This window comes from Phoca vitulina, unplaced genomic scaffold (genome assembly GCF_004348235.1).
Source record: "Phoca vitulina isolate PV1807 unplaced genomic scaffold, GSC_HSeal_1.0 scaffold94, whole genome shotgun sequence".
Lineage (NCBI taxonomy): Eukaryota > Metazoa > Chordata > Mammalia > Carnivora > Phocidae > Phoca > Phoca vitulina.
Window position 1 is genome coordinate 2,091,619 of NW_022589797.1, and position 19,935 is coordinate 2,111,553.

Consider the following 19,935-nt stretch of genomic DNA (forward strand, 5'->3'; position numbering starts at 1 on the left):
TCTAACAAAAAATTTTGAAGTTAGGGATGACATAGGAGATTCATGACCATCCTTGGCATATATTTAATCAGAAACGTGTTTACATTTATAACAGATGGGGCGTGCGTACTATTCTGCTACAGGAAGAAGTTGGTCCCACTTGGCTGAGTGGCCTTTGTCCATTATACCCTTATGGTCTACATGCAGTATTTTTAAATCGAAATGAGATCTACTGCTTTCTTTGTTTTTTAAGTCCATCTCTACCTTTTCCTTTCAGTAAATTTCCATTTAATCTAATACTCATAACACATTCAACTTCCCAAGTGATCGGAATATGTCATTCACAATTTTTTATTTTTTGTGTGTGTATGCAAAAGGAATTTAATCTCTCTTTTAAGGACCTTTATCAGTGGGTTTTGTTACAGTTTTGATCAAACCAATATCCAGTCTAGGACCACTGGTTGCATCTGTTATGTTCCTTTATTCAAACTTTTATGACACTTGTTGAAGAGATTGGGTCAGTTGACCTCCAGAGAATTGTAACCATGTGGAGGATGGATTAGAAAGAATAGGGCAACCAGTCTGGTGAGAAATAACTGAACTAAGACTAAGACAGTGATGGTGGAGATGGAGAGGTGAAGATGGATTTGCAATACATTTCATAAGTTAACTGACAGGATTATAATTTTTTTTTTTTTTTTTTAAAGATTTTATTTATTTATTTGACAGAGACAGACACAGCGAGAGAGGGAACACAAGCAGTGGGAGTGAGAGAGGGAGAAGCAGGCTTCCTGCGGAGCATGGAGCCCGATGTGGGGCTCGATCGACAGGATTATAATTGACAACTAGATTAGGAAGTGAGGGGAACGGAGGAGTCAGGGATGACAGGCTCTGACTTCAGTATTGGGATGGATGTGATACCCTTCAATAGGAATGGGCACATTGGAGGAGAAGGTTAAAGGGAAAATGAGTTTTGGACAAGTTGAATGTGAGATACCTAGTAGGCTATTGGATACATGGATCTGAAGCCTAGGTAGAGATGCTTTTAAAATGACCCATATTTTGAAATATGGCACTTAATGGGATGAGTTCAAGACATTTTTTTTTTTTTAATGGTATTGGTAAAGGTGGACCTGTATTTTGGGGTGGGGGTCTAGTTAGGTTCTCATATCATAACCATACTCAAAATGTAACAATCTAAACAAATATATGAAACTTACTGTAAAAGTGCCAGAAATAAGTATTTTTGAAGTCATAAGGAAAATGTTGGTCGATTAATTACATAAAAATGTTCAAGTTTGGTACAGTAAAAGTCACCTTAAACAAAATTAGAAATTAAGCTACAGATGGGGAGAAAATATTGCAGCCTACATAATAGGATTATATCTGTGGTAGGTAGGCCCTTCCAAGAGGTCTGCGTCCTAATTACTGGAACCTGTGAATATATTATTTTACATGGCAAAGGAATTAAACATTGCAGTTGGAGTTAAGGTTGCTAATCTTAAGATAGTTAGACTTTAAGAGAGGAAGAGTATCTCAGATTAGCCAGATGGACCCATTGTAATGACAGGTGTCCTTAAAAGTTGAAGAGGGAGGGGCGCCTGGGTGGCTCAGTTGGTTAAGCGATGGCCTTCTGCTCAGGTCATGATCCTGGAGTCCTGGGATGGAGTCCCGCATTGGGCTCCCTGCTCAGCGGGGAGTCTGCTTCTCCCTCTGGCCCTCCCCCCTCTCATGCTCTGTCTCTCATTCTCTCTCTCTCAAATAAATAAATAAAATCTTAAAAAAAAAAAAAAGTTGAAGAGGGAGGCAGAAGAGAGCAGAGTGATGTGATAAGAACTTGACTTGCCTTTGCTAGCTTTGAAGATGGAGGAAGACAGTCAGTAGCCAAGGAATGTGGGCAGCTTGTACAAGCTGGGAAAGACAAGGAATGAATTCTCAGTGCCTACAGAAATGAATGCAGCCCTGCCAACCTTGATTTCAGCTCCATGGGACATGTCAGACTTCTGACAAACTTGTGTTGTTTTGTGGTAAATTTGTTAGGGCAGCGGTAGAAAAATGGGTAAAGGATATGAACAGGCAATTATAGAAGAAATCTACATGGCCACTAAACACAGGAAAAGGCACTTGTTTCTGTGGTCTTGGGGATGGATGAACTGACTCGAGAGAAAGAGCACAGAGCTGAGAAGAAATGGTCAAAAGCGTAGAGAACTTGTGGATCAAATGGGTGAAGAAGGGGACTATACCAAGGACCGAGAACAGCTGTCTAGACTCAGACCAATTGTGTTCATGTGAATGGATGTATTTTTCTTCAGTTCACTTGCTGTGAAGTTTTTCTCAAGGGTAGCATTGGACTCTGTTCTGGCCTTACAGCCTCCCCCTGTAGAGTAGGGATGTGTGGACTCCAGGCTGATCATCTGTGAAGGGCTTGAAAAGTTAAGCCTGCAAAATCCGGAGCTCTGTACTTCTCTGATCCTGAGGGAATACAGCTATAGCAGAAGTTAATAGGGAACTGACATTCCCAGTACCCCAGACTCCAAATACAACATGAGAGGGGTTTGTCTAGTTCACCTAGTTTATTAGGATTTCCTCTCTACCCACCCCACAGCTGGTTTGGCTTCAAGTCTTGGGGTATTGGGTGCCAGTACTACCAGCCTTTCCTCTTCTTACTGGTTTTGGTTGGCAGGGGCCATGGCTACCCAGAAACTTGGCTAACATTCTTTGGAGACGCCTGGTAAGGGGAACCTGAGGCGTGGGGGAGGAGAAATGCTTTTCCATGTGGGCCCAAGGGCAGTGCTTAGAATGTTGAGGGATCAGGATGTCGCCAGCTCCCAACCCTGCTCCTCGCTGAATTTGGGGACCTGCAGCCTTAGAGTGAAGCTGCTGAGGGAGAGCAGTGTGTCGAGAGCTCTGGTCTTTGTGCTGAGGTCTTTGGGAAAGTCTGCTTAAAGGGGCTTCCACCAGTCTTCTGGCCTGGGCTGGGTGGCTCTTCCCTGTAACTGTGGATGACCCCAATCTTGCATCCCCTCTTCTGTAGTCTCCTGCTTTGGGTTTCCTGGGGCTCTCTCTCTTTTTGGCTGAAGGTAGGGCTGAAGCCTTGTTCTGTCTCTTGCCCAAGGCCGGAACTTCAGGGTTTGAGGGTTTACTCAGGTCTGAGCAGTTCTCACCAGTCTCCATGGGAACACATGGCACCTGGGATGAGACCTGGGCTACCATCTTCATCTTCATTCTTTCCTCTCTCTCAGACCCTTGTTCGGCCCTGCCAGACCCTCGTAGCTGAGGCTGGGAAGAAGAGTGGGAGTGATAACAGTGGGAGATCTGGACAGGCTGAGCTACTGTGCTGTGAATTTTCGGGGGATGACAGCTTGAAGAGTGGGGGCACAAATTAGAGGGATGACTGTGCTGTGGGGGGCAGGAAGAGAGTCTCCAGGAGCCTGGAGTTGTGGAGCTCAGGGCAGGGGAGCTGCCAAACGATTGACTTGGGTCAGGGGATCTGGAAGTAGGGCTCTGCTGTAGTTTTTTCAGCCTGAGTTCCAACTCTCTACTCCAGCGCCAGGCCTGGATCCCAGAGTTGGGGGGCACCTCTGGGACAGCCTCTCCCTGGGAGGATGGAGTCTCTGCCCTAGCCCCTGGGAACAGTTCTCTCTTGGGTAAGTCAGGCTGGTTGGGCTCAGTCTTCAGAGCTTTAGCTAAGGTGGCAGGCCAGGGTATTGGCTGCACAGGATCCACTGCTGGAGGGCTGGAGGCCTGGGGGATCCCTCTTGGTTGCACATTCCTCCATACAAACTCAAGGTCAATATGTGGATCTGGTAGAGGAGCAGAGAGAGAGCTGGGGGTTGGGGATGGGAGCTCAGTGGCCCTGCAGTTGTCTTTCTGCTCCACTGCTTCCCCCTTAGGCTTACAGGTACATTGGTCTCCAGGAGGCTCGCTTATGTGAAACTTTGACTTAGAGTTTGGAGGTGGGCTGGGGCCCCACAGTGGGGACCCAGGAATACAACAGGTTTCTTTCTGCTTCTTGTTCCCCCCAGTAGGCTCAGAGTCAGACAGGGCACCCAAGGATCTGGCTCCATGTGGGTTTTGGGGTAAGCTGCAAGCTGGGAGCTCAGAGGCCCAGGAGTTCTTTCTCCTTTTTATGTCCCCACATCTAGCCTCAGAATCAAACAGGACCCCCATGGGGCTAGCTCTGAGGGGCTCCAATATAAGAGCTGTGGGTGGGCTGAAGGCCAGAGATGGGGGCTCAGGAGCCCAGGAATTCCTAGAATGCTCAGTGTCCCTCCATGCAGCTTCTGATCTAGTGAGGCCTCCCATAGGATTGATTCTGTGGAGTTCTAGAATGGAAGCTAGAGATAGGCTGTGGGCAGGGGCTGGGGACTCAGAGGTCCAGAGGTTCTCTCTCTGCCCCCCCAAAGCTTTGGACTCTGATAAGGTTCCCTGGGAACTCATTCCTAGGGACACCAGCAGAGAAGATGAGGGTAGCCTAGGAGAAGAAACTGGGTCTGCAGAGACCCAAAGATTTTCTCTACTCTGCCTGCCCTTGCATGGAGTCTCAGATCTTGGTGGGACACATTTAGGGCTGGTTCCATAGAGCCCTGGGTTAAGGTCCAGGGCTGGGGGCTTAAAGGCCCACAGATTTCCTGAATTTTCTCTGTGTCCCCACTGGGGCTTATATCTAGATGGATCTCCCAGAGAACTTCCTCCCTGGAGTTCTTGCAGGGGACCTAGGGGAGGGCAAGGGCATGGCATCAGAGACCTAGAGGTCTGAGGGCTCTCTCTGTGACTCATGGTTTCCCAGAAGTCCTTAGGTGCAGAAAGTCCTCCTTCAGGGATGACTTTCTGGAGTTCTGACAGAGCATCTGAGGGTTGGCAGGGAGCTGGCATTGGAGGCTCGAAGGCTTGAGAACTCTCTTTATGTCCTGTGGTTCTCCACTGAGTTTTATATCCAGGTGGAACTCCCAGGGGGCTAGTTCCTTGTGTCTGTGTCATGGGGTCTACAGATTGGCAAGGGACCAGGATTGAAGCCTCAGAGATTTGAGGATACTCTCTTTGCCTTGTGGTTTCCCAGACGGCCTTAGATCTAGGCAGGCCTTCTATAGGGCTGACTTCCTGGAGTTCTGAAAGGGAGGCCAGGTTTGGGCTGGGAGCTGGCATTGCAGGCTCAGAGGCTTTGGGGTCCTCATTTTGCCCCATAGTTCTCCATGGGGCCTCAAACCTTGTCAGGACTCCCAGAAGGCTAGAAGGATACAGCAGAGAGGCAGAGAGTGAATCTAGAATGTGTTGTTGGAGGCTGGGATCCTGTGGCACATCCCACCAGACCTCAGATAACGGAGAGAGCTTGGAGGGTCTGGTTCTTTGGAGTTCAGGCTGTAGGTGCAGGGCTTGATCCTCAGAGACCCAAGGGACCTCTTTCTGCTGCATAAGCCACTGTGTATGTGCCTTAGCATCAGATAGGACTCCCATGTGGTCCATGGGAAAGGACTTAAGATGGAAGGGTAGTGATGGGACAGAAGGGGAAGATGGAGGAGGAGGTTGCTGAGGATCAAGGGCCATCCGTTCCAGGTCTTCTGTAGTATGAATTTCATGGGTAGGAGGCTGAGTTGGGGAGCAATACTGGGGAAGCAGCAGATTGGACTTAGGCAGGAAGGCAAGCTTGTTGAAGAAGACAAAAGGACCAACAGACAACTTCAGGGGAGAGGGGCCACCTGAGCTCAGGAAGATGGCCTCCAAGGACTCACTGTGCAAAGAGGGGAGACCCCAGAAGAGCTGGCTTTTTCTCTGATGTAGATAGCTTCCTGATTCTGTTTTGTGCCTCACAGGCAGGTTGGTCAGGATCTGAAAGGTGGGGAAGGATCTGGAAGGGCTTGGGGTCTGTGTATGTACTTGCTTTGGTGTCCCTATGGCTTTGTGGAGGTCCTCAGAACCACAGGATGGTTGAGATGGGACTGTGGTGGCTTGCTCTCCAATAGGAGCTTCTTTGGGAAGAGAACATGGCTTCAGTGGATCCAGAGATGTTTCCTCTTCTTCCTCCTCTTCTTCTTCCTCCTCTGACTTCTGCTTCCACAGGTGATCAAGGAAAGCCACACGGTACAGAAGTGGTAGGCCCTGGGGAGTGGAGAAAGCTACTTCAGGCATGAAACCTTTCAGAGACACAAGGTGTGTCATGAAGCCCTCAGTCTCTGTTCCACATCCAGAGGGAAGTTACTCACGTGGCCCCACATCTGTGGTCAGTAGTCACTTACCCATCTGGGCCATTACCCAGCCCATATTTGGAGATCAGCATTCCCTACCATAACAACATCTAGGGTCAGTAATCACCCACCTGTCTTCAAATCTGGTATCCATGGTCACTCATCAATGACAGTCATTCCATGTCAATGATGTTTTACCTGAACTTACATGTGGTATCAAGAGTCATTCACCTAGCTGCACATCCATGTCACCCACCTTGCCTTGCATCATGTCCCCAGAGTACCAGGGTTGAAGCTGTCGCCACTTCCCAAGCTGCCACCACCTCCGGATCTGCCAAACCATGAACAAGAATAGTGTCACCAGATTCCCTGGACTCTGGAGGCAGCTGCTGCCACAGTGTCTGCAGGCCAGGGCATGGGTCAGCTGGCCCCAGAGAAGCTCCATGTCCCCTTCAGCCCCAAGTAGGCCTTGTATCAGCCATTCCATTTTCCTCAGCCAGTGGCAGTTTACCCCGAGGTCATCACTGCATCACGGAACAAAGAACTCCCATCCCCCACATGCCTAACAGCCTTTTCCCTGAATTTGGAGCCAAAACATTGCCTCTACCAGGCAACTAATACTTCATAACAGTGAAACCTTAGTGATCCCTTTTGTCTTGATTGCCAAAATCAGAATTATGCTTCAGGCATTGTCATTAAGGACATGGATTCTAGCATCAAACCGCTTTATTCAAATCCTAGTTCTGCCACTTCCTATCTGTGAAATCTCAAACTACTTAATCTTCTACTGCCTCAGTTTTCTCACCTGTAAAATGGGGATGATATTACCCATAGAGTTGTTTTTTTCTAAAGATTTTATTTATTTATTTATTTGACAGAGAGCAAGAGCAGGAACACAAGCAGGGGGGGAGTGGGAGAGGGAGAAGCAGGCTTCCCGCCGAGCAGGGAACACGATGCAGGGCTTGATCCCAGGACCCTGGGATCATGACCTGAGCTGAAGGCAGACACTTAACGACTGAGCCACCCAGGCGCCCGAGTTGTTTTGAGGATTAAATGAACAAATTCGTATGATTAGGATAGTACATAGTATATGCTGTATTAAAAAATTATTTTGGGGCACCTGAGTGGCTCAGTTGATTGTCTGACTCTTGGTTTCAGCTCAGGTCATGATATTGTGGCCCTGGAATCAAGCCCTGCATCGAGCTCTGCACTCATTGGGGAGTCTGCTTGTCTCGCTCTCCTTCTGCCCCTCCCCCTGTTTCGTGCTCTCTCTCTCACTCTCGCTCTTGCTCTCTCTCTCTCTAAATCTTGGGGCACCTGGGTGGCTCAGTCATTAGGCGTTTGCCTTCAGCTCAGGTCATGATCCCAGGGTCCTGGGATCGAGCCCCGCATCGGGTTCCCTGCTCGGCGGGAAGCCTGCTTCTCCCTCTCCCACTCCCCGTTTGTGTTCCCTCTCTCGCTGTGTCTCTCTCTGTCAAATAAATAAAATCTTTTTAAAAAATAAAATAAATCTTAAAAAAATTATTTCTTTTAAGGTTCTTGATTATAAGCCTTATTCCATCTTTAATATATGGAGTCTGTTCCCACACTCCCCCCTTTTAAAATCTCATGTCAGCTATGAACTGTCTTATTTCACGTTAGGTTGCTTAAGATCTTTTTGGCAAGCATTTATGTTAAGGATGACAAATCAAATGTGCTTGACCATTTTTCTTCATTTGCCCCTCTTTATCCTAAAACCACCACTGTGTTCCACATTGACTTTTTCAGGGCCAAACTTTAATCTCTACCTTCCCAATACAATTTAATGCCTCTCTTCTCACCCCACCCCCATCAAAGGCCAGCTTAGTCTCATAGAAAGAGCACTGAGCTGAAATTAAGACTTGGGTTCTATAACTCTGTCACTGATAATATCAGTTATGTGATTTCAGGTAAGAAAAGTTTCTCCCCTAGGTATCATGAGTTGGACTTCATTCACTCATTCAACATATATTTACTGAGTGCCTACTATGGATCAGGTATTGTGCTCAGTCTTGAGGAGATAGAAGTAAGAGTCTCTGCACTAAAGTAGGTCCCATTTCAGTGGGGGAGGAAACATTTAAGTAATAGACAATTAAAATAGAAATATGCACAGGGTACTATGGGGTCAGAGGAGGATATCTAACTAGCCTGGGGAAGGGGGTTGCTTGCCAGGGGCTGCTTCCCAGATGAGATGACTAATGCTTGGTTTGAAGAGCCAAGAAAATGAAAGTATAGGCAGCAAGGGAAGGACGATTCAAGCAGGAGGAACAGCCTGTGTAAAGATGCTAGGGCAGAGAAAGCATGTACCATTAGGGAAATTGAAGGTATTTCAATGTATGGGGGTTAGGGAAGCAGTAAAAGATGGACCTGGAAAGACAGGATCACCAAGGCCCCTCAACATCAGTCTGAGAAACTGAAATTTATCCTGAAAATGATGGGAAATCAGTGAAAAGTTTTGAGCAGGAACGTGACAAGATCAAGTTTTATGTCTTGGAAAGAACACTGGCTCTAGTGAGGGCAAAGAGATGGAGGTGAGAGATTAGTTAGGGAACTCTTGCTTTAGTTTAGATGAGGCCTAAACCAAGGCAGTGATGGTAAGAATGGAGAATAATGAATTCAAGTAGAATTCCAAAGATATAATTGATTAGACTTCATTACCAATGGCACGGGGTAGATCAAAGTGGGAGTTGAGAATGACTCTAGGGTTCCTAACTCAGGAAACTGGGTGTGTATTAGTGCCATTTTTTTTAAAGATTTTATTTATTTATTTGTCAGAGAGAGAGCACAAGCAGGGGGAGCAGCAGAGGGAGAGGGAGAAGCAGGCTCCCCGATGAGCAGGGAGCCCGATGTGGGGCTCGATCCCCCAGGACCCTGGGATCAAGACCTGAGCCGAAGGCAGACACTTAACCGACTGAGCCACCCAAGCGCCCCTATTTGCCATTTTACTGAGAGAACACAGACTTGGGAACCAATTTAGGGTTGGGGGGAGGGTGATGGCTTCCATTTAGACATTTGAATGTGAGGTTTCTGTGACAAGGAAAAACTGGGCAGGAGGCAATTAGATGGATCTGAAGCTTGGAAGAGCAGTTTATGGTGAAGATGTAAAATTTGACAGCTAGCAGCGTACATGTAGCAGCTGAAACCATAAAAGGGCTTAAAAATGATGTACCGATATGTAACATTTGGCTCAATGTGGCCAGCATTAAAATTGGAGTAGCCAACACTGTAAAACTAGTAGATTGTACAAAATAATCAGTATTTCAAGTTTAAAGTCTGGCAGCACTAGACTCTCATTTCCGCAAAGTAAAGACCATTTAGAGCTAAGTAGCAGTGGCTCCCCTTGTAGTGTACATGTGCTCTTCAATTCACCGTGGTTCTCCCCATGTTCTCATCGTTAATGCCAGCTAAGGCTAGTTGCAGCTTATCATTGTGCCTGTGATTTTGTTTTCTTATATGTGTCCATTTTTACTCATTTGTATTACCTGCCTGGTATTTGAGTTTGCTACCTCTGGATGAAGAAGGTAAGTTGAGTCCTAATGGGAAACAGAGAAAGCGATGTTGAATACTTACATAGTTACATTTATGGCAGGACAATTTACCAAGCTATTAATTGTTGTCTCCTACTTCTTGCTGAAGGAAACATCCAGTAGGATAAAAAGGTAACTTTGCTCTCCTCTCTTCTAGGAATTCTAGGTTTCTTGTCTCATGGAATTGGTAGTTTTATGTTTTCTAGTCCCAAACCAAAGTTTCAAGACACCTGGTCTACAACCTTATCCAGGCTCTTGTGTGGGAGGGGAATTTAATTTAGCTACGTGTTCTTGAGAAGGAGAAGATGGAGGATGATTGAAAGAATTGCCCAAGGATAGAGGTGTGTTCAGGAATTTGAGAGAAGAGATATAGTAATGGGTTCCCTGAGTGACAGGGTCTGTACAGAAAGAAGTCCACTGGGAGGCAGCAGGACTTTTTTTTTTTGGCAACAGGACTTCTAATGGGGAGAGCCGATTTAATGGTTAGGGCACTAAACATCCAGCACATAGTCTTGGGAACTGCAGCAAAAATGCTGTGTGCATACCTGGCAGAGATGCTGTGGAGCCACCTGCCTTTGAATGGACCATATGTGTTTATACAATGCACATCCCAGTGGCAACCATGATAGACTCAAGAGCAGAGGTTATTTATTTTCTAAGTGGTTTTTTTTGGGGGGGGGAGGGTTGTTTTGTTGGTCAATGTATATCATGCTAAAGAGGAAAAAAGCCCCCCCATATAATGATTTAATATTGGATGTCTTCCAACACTAAAAAATGAGATTTTTGAACCAGATTTAATTTAACTTAGAAAAATTAAGTAATGTGATGTTTCTTGTTTCTCAGTGTTGTGGAACAAATTTATACTCTAACATTTATTACTCTTTAATAGCACTCTATTAATCTCTACAACTCTTTTTTTTAAAGATTTTATTTATTCATTTGAGAGAGAGAGAGTACAAGCAGGGGGAGAGGCAGAGGGAGGGGGGAAGCAGGCTCTCTGCTCAGCGGGCTACTCCAGGATCTGGAAATCATGACCTGAGCCGAAGGCAGACGCTTAACCATCTGAGCCACCCAGGTGCCCCTACAACTCTTTTTTTTAATCTTTACAACTCTTTGAAGTAGGTATTGTTATCTTTTTTTGCATAAATGGAAACTGAGGCACAGAGAAGTTAATATATATTAATATATATTAATTATATAATATTATATTACCATATAATATTATGTTACTATATAATACTATATATTAGTATATATATATTTCTGGCTATCCCAGAAAGCAGAGCCAGAGTTTGAGAACCCCCTTGCATTGTGAGGAATCATTTAGATATAAGTGACAGGAAATAAAATCCAACAGGTATAAGCAAAATGGGAATATATTGACTCTAACTGAAGAGTCCAAGATTAGGGCGGGCTGGCTTCAGGTAGTAGGGTTGATTCAGGAACTCATTTCAATGTCATCAGGATTCAGTTTCTATTTCTTTCTTTTTTTTTTTTTTTAAGATTTTATTTATTTGAGAGAGAGAGAGCACAAGCAAGAGAGAGAGCATGAGCAGGGGGAGGGGCAGAGGGAGAAGCAGACTCCCCGCTGAGCAGGGAACCCGAGGCGGGGCTTGATCCCAGGACCCTGGGATCACCTGAGCCAAAGGCAGACGCATAACAACTGAGCCACCCAGGCACCCTCATTTTCTATTTCTTGGCTCTCTTCTGTGCTAACTATATTCTCAGGTTTTGTGTCATAGCAGGTTCAAATGAAGCTGAAAATGTGTTGTTCTGACAACATTGTGCCTATGGGTTCCAGTTGGTCATGTATCTATCCCTGAACTACTCACTGAACTGCTCACAGGGAAACAGAATGCTTCTTCTAACAAGTCAGAGTCACACTCTACCTGCACATGGACAGAAGCAGGGATGTGTGGTAGTCCCTCCAAAGGAAACAGACATACTGTTTCAGAAAAGTGTATGCATGTTGGTATCAAAACAAAATAAAACAGATGTCCACTACAGCCCTCTCTAACATCTCCATTCTGTTTTCTGGCTCAGCCATGCCATTACCCTTTTAGGATCTAAGGCTTAAGTGAAGTGTGAATGCAGATCCTCTGAAGATTGGGGAAGGGACTGGATGGAGCCCAGGGCAGCATCTTAAAGAAGGGGGAATCTATGAGAGACCTAAACATCTATATGGATACCCCATTTAATGACTCTCAATTCCTAGACTTTTTCATCTTAGAGTCCTTTACCTCGGCTCCAGTCCAGCTATGTCCATATCTGAAGCCTCATCATTAGGGACTGTTTGGCCCTTTGAAATAGTTTGGCATCCCACCCTCTGACTTAAACCTCTAGATTTGTTCTAAAGATGCCAATTCTTCAGCCTTGTCAGAACATCCATTCCACTTTCTCCTTGTCCATCAACAACCTCTTGCCTTCATTTCCTCCCTCTCTATGATAGACTTCAATGCCCATCAATCACATCCCAAACACTTCTCAATTCTTCTTTTCATCACTTTTACCTGGCAAAATCCCAATTCTGCCTCTGCCAAGACCTGCCCTTTAGGAAGTGGCTCAGCCCTACTGGATAAAATCATACGTGTTGGTGTCACTGTAGACCATGGTCTACAACTAAGGGTCAGCTCCACTATCACTTGAAAAGAATTTATTCATGCATTCCATTAAGTGCCTACTATGTGACTAGGCACTAAGTACTTGGGATACATCAGCATTCAAAACAGGCAAAACTCCCTGCTCATGGAGCTTACTTCATTTATTCCTTAAAAACTTTCCCATCCTAGGGATGCCTGGGTGACTCAGTTGGTTAAGCATCTGCCTTCGGCTCAGGTCATGATCTCCAGGTCCTGGGATCGAATCCCCCATTGGGCTCCTTGCTCAGCGGGGAGTCTGCTTCTCCCTCTCCCTCTGTCTCTCCCCCTGCTTGTGCTCTCTCTGTCTCTCTCAATTGAATAAATAAAATCTTTTTTTAAAAAATCTTAAAAAAAAAAAACAACTTTCCCATCCTACTTAAAATCAATTCAAACCTTCTTCACTTTCTTCAACTTCTCTTGCCCCTGCTCCTAGCAGATGAGCCAGATCTCCACTTTTCAAAGGAACCAGAGCCGTCATATGGAAACTTTTCATCATTAAAAACTCTTGAATTCAGTCTCCTTCCTTCCTTGCTATGTGAAAGGTGTCCCTTTGGGAGGCTTTCCTTCACCTTCCCAGGCTAGTATGGGTGCACTTATCTTCCCGCCACTCCCTCACCGCCATTTTCCACACCAGATTGTAACTTGTGCCTTAATTATCTGAGGGCAGAGACCTTTTTTACCCAGCCAACTGCTTTAACCCCAGCATCTGCCTAGTAGTATTTGGTTAGAATTCAGTGTCTAGAATGACCGATGGACGGGGTTTCTTGGAGAGGCCCCGCCTACGGCCTCCTCCCGGGCTTCAGAACTCTTTCCTCAGGCTTCTTAGTGGCCACCTCTTGAGGCCTCCAGTCTGGTCAGCCTCCTTGGCTTCCGTGAGACATGAGCTGGGCAGTTAAGCTCACAGCCGAGATTCAGGCGGGACTTTTCCGACGCCCCAGGCCCTCCCCGCCGCGGGACTACCCCACCTCCAGCGGTGAGGCTTCTGGGTAGGGGGGCTGCGCCCAGGACCCGCCTCGGGTTTGAGCGTCGACGCGTCACCGCGGCAGCGGCTTCTCCTTCGCTGCCCAACTCGCTAGTCGTTCTTTTTCTTTTCCCTCCGCCTCCCTCTCCCTTCCCCTTTCCTTCTTCCCTTTCTCCTCCCGTCCCAGTCCTTTCTCTTTCCTCGCCTTCTCCGCGCCTCCTCCATAAGGATGTCGAGGTAAGGGCCCCGTCAGCCGCCCAGCCCCACTAGCCTGGCCGCATGTACACGGTCTTGTCCAGTGTCCCTGACAGGCCTGGTGTCCTGAACATGTCTGGGCTGATCAGAGGACAGTGAGACCTCACGGAGCCACTCCTCCAAGAGGGGTCAGTTTCTCAAACTCTCCTTCCTTCACACTCACTCATCCACAGGAGGGAGGATGCCGGGCCTGGCCCCGGGAAAATTGTTTCAGAGGAGATGAAGGGAGCTGTGAGGCCGCGGGGGGGCGTCAGTGGGAGTGGTGGGAGGGAGCCCTGCACAGGCCCATAAGGGCAGAGCGTCAAGGGGCTGAGGTGAGGCGGACTCCTGAGGAGCAGAGGCAGACCCGGTCGTATCTGTGGAGGCCCACCCTGGAGAGGCCTCCAGCAGCCGACACGCCAAGCCAAGGCTTTTAGAACATAGCAAGATCTGGGGCGCCTGGCTGGCTCCTCGTTAGAGCATGCGACTCTTGATCTTGGGGTGGGAGTTGGAGCCCCACGTTGGGTGCAGGGGTTACTTAAATCAATCAAATTAAGAAGGAGAAGAAGAAGATAGGAAAATCTGAGGCATCTGCACTTGTTGAGGGGGTAACTATGTGTCAGGTCTTGAGTTTGATAGGAACTTTAGCTATGTCCCACTAGAGGTAGGAAGAAATATTGTAGTTTTTTTTTTTTTTACAGTTTTTCCTCGTTATGATAGTATTGTATACTGAATTTAGAAGATTTGAAAAACCAGAAGGGAGAATCCCATAAACTTCCAATCTCAAAATAATTTCCATAGCATCTTGACATACTTCTTTTCAGACTTTGCTATTCATATTTTTATATTGATTAAATAAATGTAGGTTTTTATAAGGTAGGAAAGCATTAATATTTTAGTGTAAACCTTTTCTACACACTGTAAACTCTTCCTAACCATCATTTTTAATGACTATGTTATTCTCTAAAGTAGGTTCTCTTAGGTAGTCAGTAACCACTCATGTGGTTAGTTATTTCAGCACTGACTTCTATGGGCTTCAGTCTAATAAATTCCAGTTGCTTGCTAAACATCCCCAAGCTCAGTTTCCCACAGGTATCCCAGGTCTATCATCTTCATAACTTAGACCATTTTCTCCTTCTGTCCCAATCTGCTCTTCCTGTTGTGTTCCCCAAAGTAATTAGTATCACCTAATCACCCAGGCAAGAAACAGGAGCCATTCTACACTGCTGCCCCTTTATTTTTTCCAACTTTTGCTAATTTTATCTGCTGTTTCTTAAATCTGTCTTTCTTCCCTGTTGTCACAGTCACCCTGTTAGTTCAGGCTGTCATCATTTCTCCCACAGACTGTGCAGTTCCCTCCTAGCTGATCTCCATTCCTCCAGCTTTGTCCATCTTAAGTCCTCTCCCCTCACTACTCCCAAAGCAATCTACCTAAAACAAAAATGACCATGACTGTCTTTAAAATCCTTCAGAGAGGCCATATTTCCTACATGGTACACAGAATCCTCCACTTGGAGATCTCTCTGTACTTCTTTAGTGTATCTTGCCATTACCTGCTTGGATTTGTTGTTCTAATAATAGAGGAATGTTTGTAGTTTCCCCTGAGCCCCCTGTGCTCTTCATTGCTTTCATATCTTTGCTCATCACGATTCTGATTTCTCTGTCTAGAATGCCCTCACCACTTTTTTCTACCCGGCTAATTCTTAAATGTCCTTCTGTCCTAATTCAGGCATTATCTCCTTAGGTAACCTACCTGGAAGGTCCAGGTTGGGCTAAATGTCCCTTCTTTGTGCCCTACATAGAGATTATCTCTGTCCTTTCAGTTAAAACATCCTTAAAACCCTTTAAATCTATTTACTTTATGTACTTTTTCTTATAATTTCAATATCTGCAGTCTGAACATGTCTTATTTTTCTGTTTGTACTTTCTCTGGACTTTGGCTTATGGAGGTCTGATTCCTTGTATGTTTGATATGCATATTATTAGGAGCTCATATTTGGTTAAATTTTAGCTTTGTGAATCTTGAAGAGCGTGGATTGGGATAATTTGTTTTGGTTTCTCCTGAGTGTTAGGGGATATTACCAACCTGGCACTATTTCTGTTTCTTGTATTGGGATTTCTCAGTCTGTGAGTATGGTATAAATTCAAATCCCAGGATTGCATGAGACTAGGACTATGATTATAAATTAATAAATTATTAATGTTGTTAGTCTTTCCACTCACTTTTGCTAATTTTGTCTATTTCTCAAATTAGTCTCTCCTCCCCATTCTTAGTGTCACCAGAGACAGATTGATTTTCTTATTGGTTCTTGTTGCATGTAGATTTTTCTGTTTACATCTTCAAGATATAGTCCTTTGGGTGCTTGGCTTTATGTGCTGTTCTTAGATTCAGCTCTCTTACTTTGTTAAATCTAAACACTATTCCTCAGTGGGGCTGATAACCAGCAAAGCTTTAGGTTTCTGGTTTGAGCATATATATATATATATTTTAAAGATTTATTTATTTGACAGAGAGAGACACAGCGAGAGAGGGAACACAAGCAGGGGGAGCGGGAGAGGGAGAAGCAGGCTTCCCGCTGAGCAGGGAGCCCGATGCGGGGCTCGATCCCAGGACCCTGGGATCATGACCTGAGCGGAAGGCAGACGCTTAACGACTGAGCCACCCAGGTGCACCTGTTTGAGCATATTTTTAAGGCAGGCCTGGCGTCAGTGTTGGCTTTCCATCTAATTTTGGCTCTAGAATTTTTTCTTCCTTCCTTCTTTCTTTCCCTCCCTTCCTCCCCTCCTTCTTCCTTTCCTTTCTCTCTCTCTCTGTCTTTTTTTTAAGATTTCATTTTTAAGTAATCTCTATACCCAATACGGGGCTCGAATTTACAACCCTGAGATTAAGAGTCACATGCTCCATGTCTGAGCCAACCAGGTGCCCCCTCCTCTCTCTTATTTGTCTTTTTCTTTTTCTCTCTTTTTCTGTTTATTAAAAGCTTCCCTTACCTTCTTATGAGCTCAGCAATGCATTTAAAAGTGTATTTGCTCTAATTTATCCAGCATTTGGGTGTTTTGCAGTGGGAGGACATTTCATAATTTCTAGCCTAGCTAAATGTCAGAAATGGAAATCTTATAGACTTCATTTTTTTAAAAGATTTTATTTATTTATTTGACAGAGAGAGACACAGTGAGAGAGGGAACACAAGCAGGGAGAGTGAGAGGGAGAAGTAGGCTTCCCGCTGAGCAGGGAGCCCGATTGCCTCGATCCCAGGACCCTGGGATCACGACCTGAGCAGACGCTTAATGACTGAGCCACCCAGGTGCCCCTAGACTTCATTTTTAAAATTGGATTATTTCAGGCTTACTTGGAGATTTTTTAAAATTTAAATTCAATTATCCAACATATAGTACATCATTAGTTTCAGATGTAGAGTTCAGTAATTCATCAATTGCATATAACATTGGGTACTTCTTAAGCTGGCTGCAAGCCTACCGGGTGCTCATCACATCATGTGCCATCCTTAATGCCCATCACCCAATTACCCCATCCCCCCACCCACCTCCCCTCCAGCAACCCTCAGTTTGTTTCCTGTAAAGAGTTTCTCATGGTTTGTCTACCTTTCTGATTACTTCAGTTTTCCCTCCCTTCCCCTGTGATCCTCTGCACTGTTTCTTATATTCCACATATGAGTGAAACCATATGATAATTGTCTTTCTCTGATTGACTTATTTCACTCAGCATAATACCCTCCAGTTCCATCCACATGGATGTAAATGGTATTACTTGGAGATTTTTACAGTGAAATCTGTCAAACACTTGTTTGCTTTTTTCTTGGTTCTTTTTAAAATTAGTGGTTTTTTTTAATCAGGGTAATATACGCCCATTATTTTAAAAGTCAGTAGTTTAGGGGTGTCTGGGTGGCTCAGTCGTTAAGTGTCTGCCTTCAGCTCAGGTCATGATCCCAGGGTCCTGGGATCCAGCCCTGTATGGGGCTCCCTGCTTGGCGGGAAGTCTGCTTCTCCCTCTCCCACTCTCCCTGCTTGTGTTCCCTCTCTCGCTGTCTCTCTCTGTCAAATAAATAAATAAAATCTTAAAATTAAAAAGTCAGTAGTTTAAATTTTTTCTTTTTTGTTTGTTTGTTTTGAGAGAGAGTGAGTGGTGGGCAGAGGGAGAGGGTAGTGGGTAGTGGGTAGAGGCAGAGGCAGAGGGAGAGGGAGAGATTAAGATTCTTCTTAAGCTGGCTGCAAGCCTAGTGCAGAGCCTGACACAGGGCTGTCTTACGACTCTGAGATCATGACCTGAGCCAAAATCAAGAGTTGGACGCTTTCCTGACTGAGACACCCAGGCATCCCAGTAGTTTGTCTTTTAACAGAAAGCAGGCTCTTTTCTCCCACTTTCTTCTACCCCAAGTCTTACTTACCAGAGGCAACCATTTTGAGTTCTTTTGGCTATTTTTTGTATTGTTGACCTCCTTATTTTTAAATAATATACTTTTACCACTGTTTCTTGATTTATTAATTTTAGACATCATATTGATTTCTAACTATGGAAGATGAAGATTAGGCTTTCACAACCATCCCCATTTTCCTTCCTCCATATTCTTACATTATAATTTTTTGGTTAAATCGATGTTCATATTTATATTAAATAGACTATATAAGTATTGCTTACTGTTGTGTCAAACATTATACTCTAATTATGTTTCCTGTTTTATACAATTTTTTTCTTTTTCCAGTACTCAATTTTCTCATTATCTGTATTTATCTATACCCATAGTCTGTCAAGTCTGCTTACCACATGGTCAAAAATCATCAAATAATCATTTGCAATTCCTTGCCCCCTGCCCCACCCTCACTTGCTGGGTCTTTTGAAGTTGGTGGGGTGAATTGGCTCACTTTCCCTGCCCTCTTCTGTAAGTGCTTAAGTTGGTAAGTACTTCTCCTCTGCTAAGTCAGCTACCAGTCCTCCATTTGATTTCTGTCTGCTGGAAGCTTGTTGATACCTCACATGTATCCCCCTTCATTTGTGTCATCTTCAATAGTTTATTTTCTTTTTCCTTTGCTTTTAATGGAATTTTGGGTGAGAGAAAAGATAAACAAGTATGTTTGGTCCACCATGTTTAATGGAAACCCAAAAACTTAAATCACATTGTAGTTTTGATTTGCATTTCCTATTTCCCTCATGACAAATGAAGTTGAATATCTTTTCATGTGCTTATTGACTATTTGTGTATCATCTATGAAGAAATGTCTATTCAAGTCCTTTTCTCATTTTTTAAAATTTGGGTTGTTTTTTTGTTGTTGTTACTGAGTTGTTTATATGTTCTGGATGTTAATCTCTTATCAGCTAGATAGTTTGCAAATATTTTCTCCCATTTTATAGGTCATTTTTTCATTTTTTTAAAAGATTTTATTTATTTATTTATCTGACACAGAGAGAGAGAGAGAGAGCGTACACAAGCAGGCAGAGCAGCAGGCAGAGGGAGAGGGAGAAGCAGGCTCCCAGCTGAGCAGAGCCTGACACGGGGCTCAATCCCAGGACCCTGGGATCATGACCTGAGCCAAAGGCAGAGGCTTAACTAACTGAGCCACCTAGGTGCCCCTCTTTTCACTTTTCTTGATAGTACCTTTTTTTTTTATTAAAGATTTTATTTATTTATTTGACAGAGAGAGACACAGCAAGAGAGGGAATACAAGCAGGGGGAGTGGGAGAGGGAGAAGCGGGCTCCTGGCCGAGCAGGGAGCCTGATGTGGGCTCAATCCCAGGACCCTGGGACCATGACCTGAGCCGAAGGCAGACGGCTAACGACTGAGCCACCCAGGTGCCCCTTGATAGTACCTTTTGATAGTGCATAGAAGTTCTTAATTTTTATGAAGTCCAATTTATCTATTTTTTTGTTGTTGTTGCCTATGAGTCATCCAACTTTATTCTTCTTTTACAAGATTGTTTTGGCTATTCAGGGTTCCTTGCAATTCCATATTATTTTGAGGATGGCTTTTACATTTCTGCAAAAGGGGCTGTTGGACTTTTGATAGGGATTGTGTTGAATATGTAGATCACTTTGGGTAATGTTGACATCTTTTTTTTTTTTTTTTTTAATTTTTTTTATTGTTATGTTAATCCCCATACATTACATCATTAGTTTTAGATATAGTGTTCCATGATTCATTGTTTGTGCATAACACCCAGTGCTCCATGCAGAACGTGCCCTCCTCAATACCCATCACCAGGCTAACCCATCCTCCCAACCCCCTCCCCTCTAGAACCCTCAGTTTGTTTTTCAGAGTCCATCGTCTCTCATGGTTCTTCTCCCCCTCCGATTTCCCCCCCTTCATTCTTCCCCTCCTGCTACATTCTTCTTCTTCTTTTTTTCTTTCTTAACATATATTGCATTATTTGTTTCAGAGGT

General features: G+C 44.7%; 1 protein-coding gene across 1 annotated transcript; it reads right to left on the reverse strand.

The window, feature by feature from the left end:
• Positions 1–1,736: 1,736 nt before the first annotated feature.
• CUNH9orf131 (chromosome unknown C9orf131 homolog) lies at positions 1,737–6,967 on the reverse strand. The gene has a single exon (XM_032396920.1). The coding sequence runs from the start codon at positions 6,133–6,135 to the stop codon at positions 2,596–2,598; it is 3,540 nt and encodes a 1,179-aa protein (XP_032252811.1). The 5' UTR covers positions 6,136–6,967; the 3' UTR covers positions 1,737–2,595.
• Between the last annotated feature and the right edge of the window lie 12,968 nt (positions 6,968–19,935).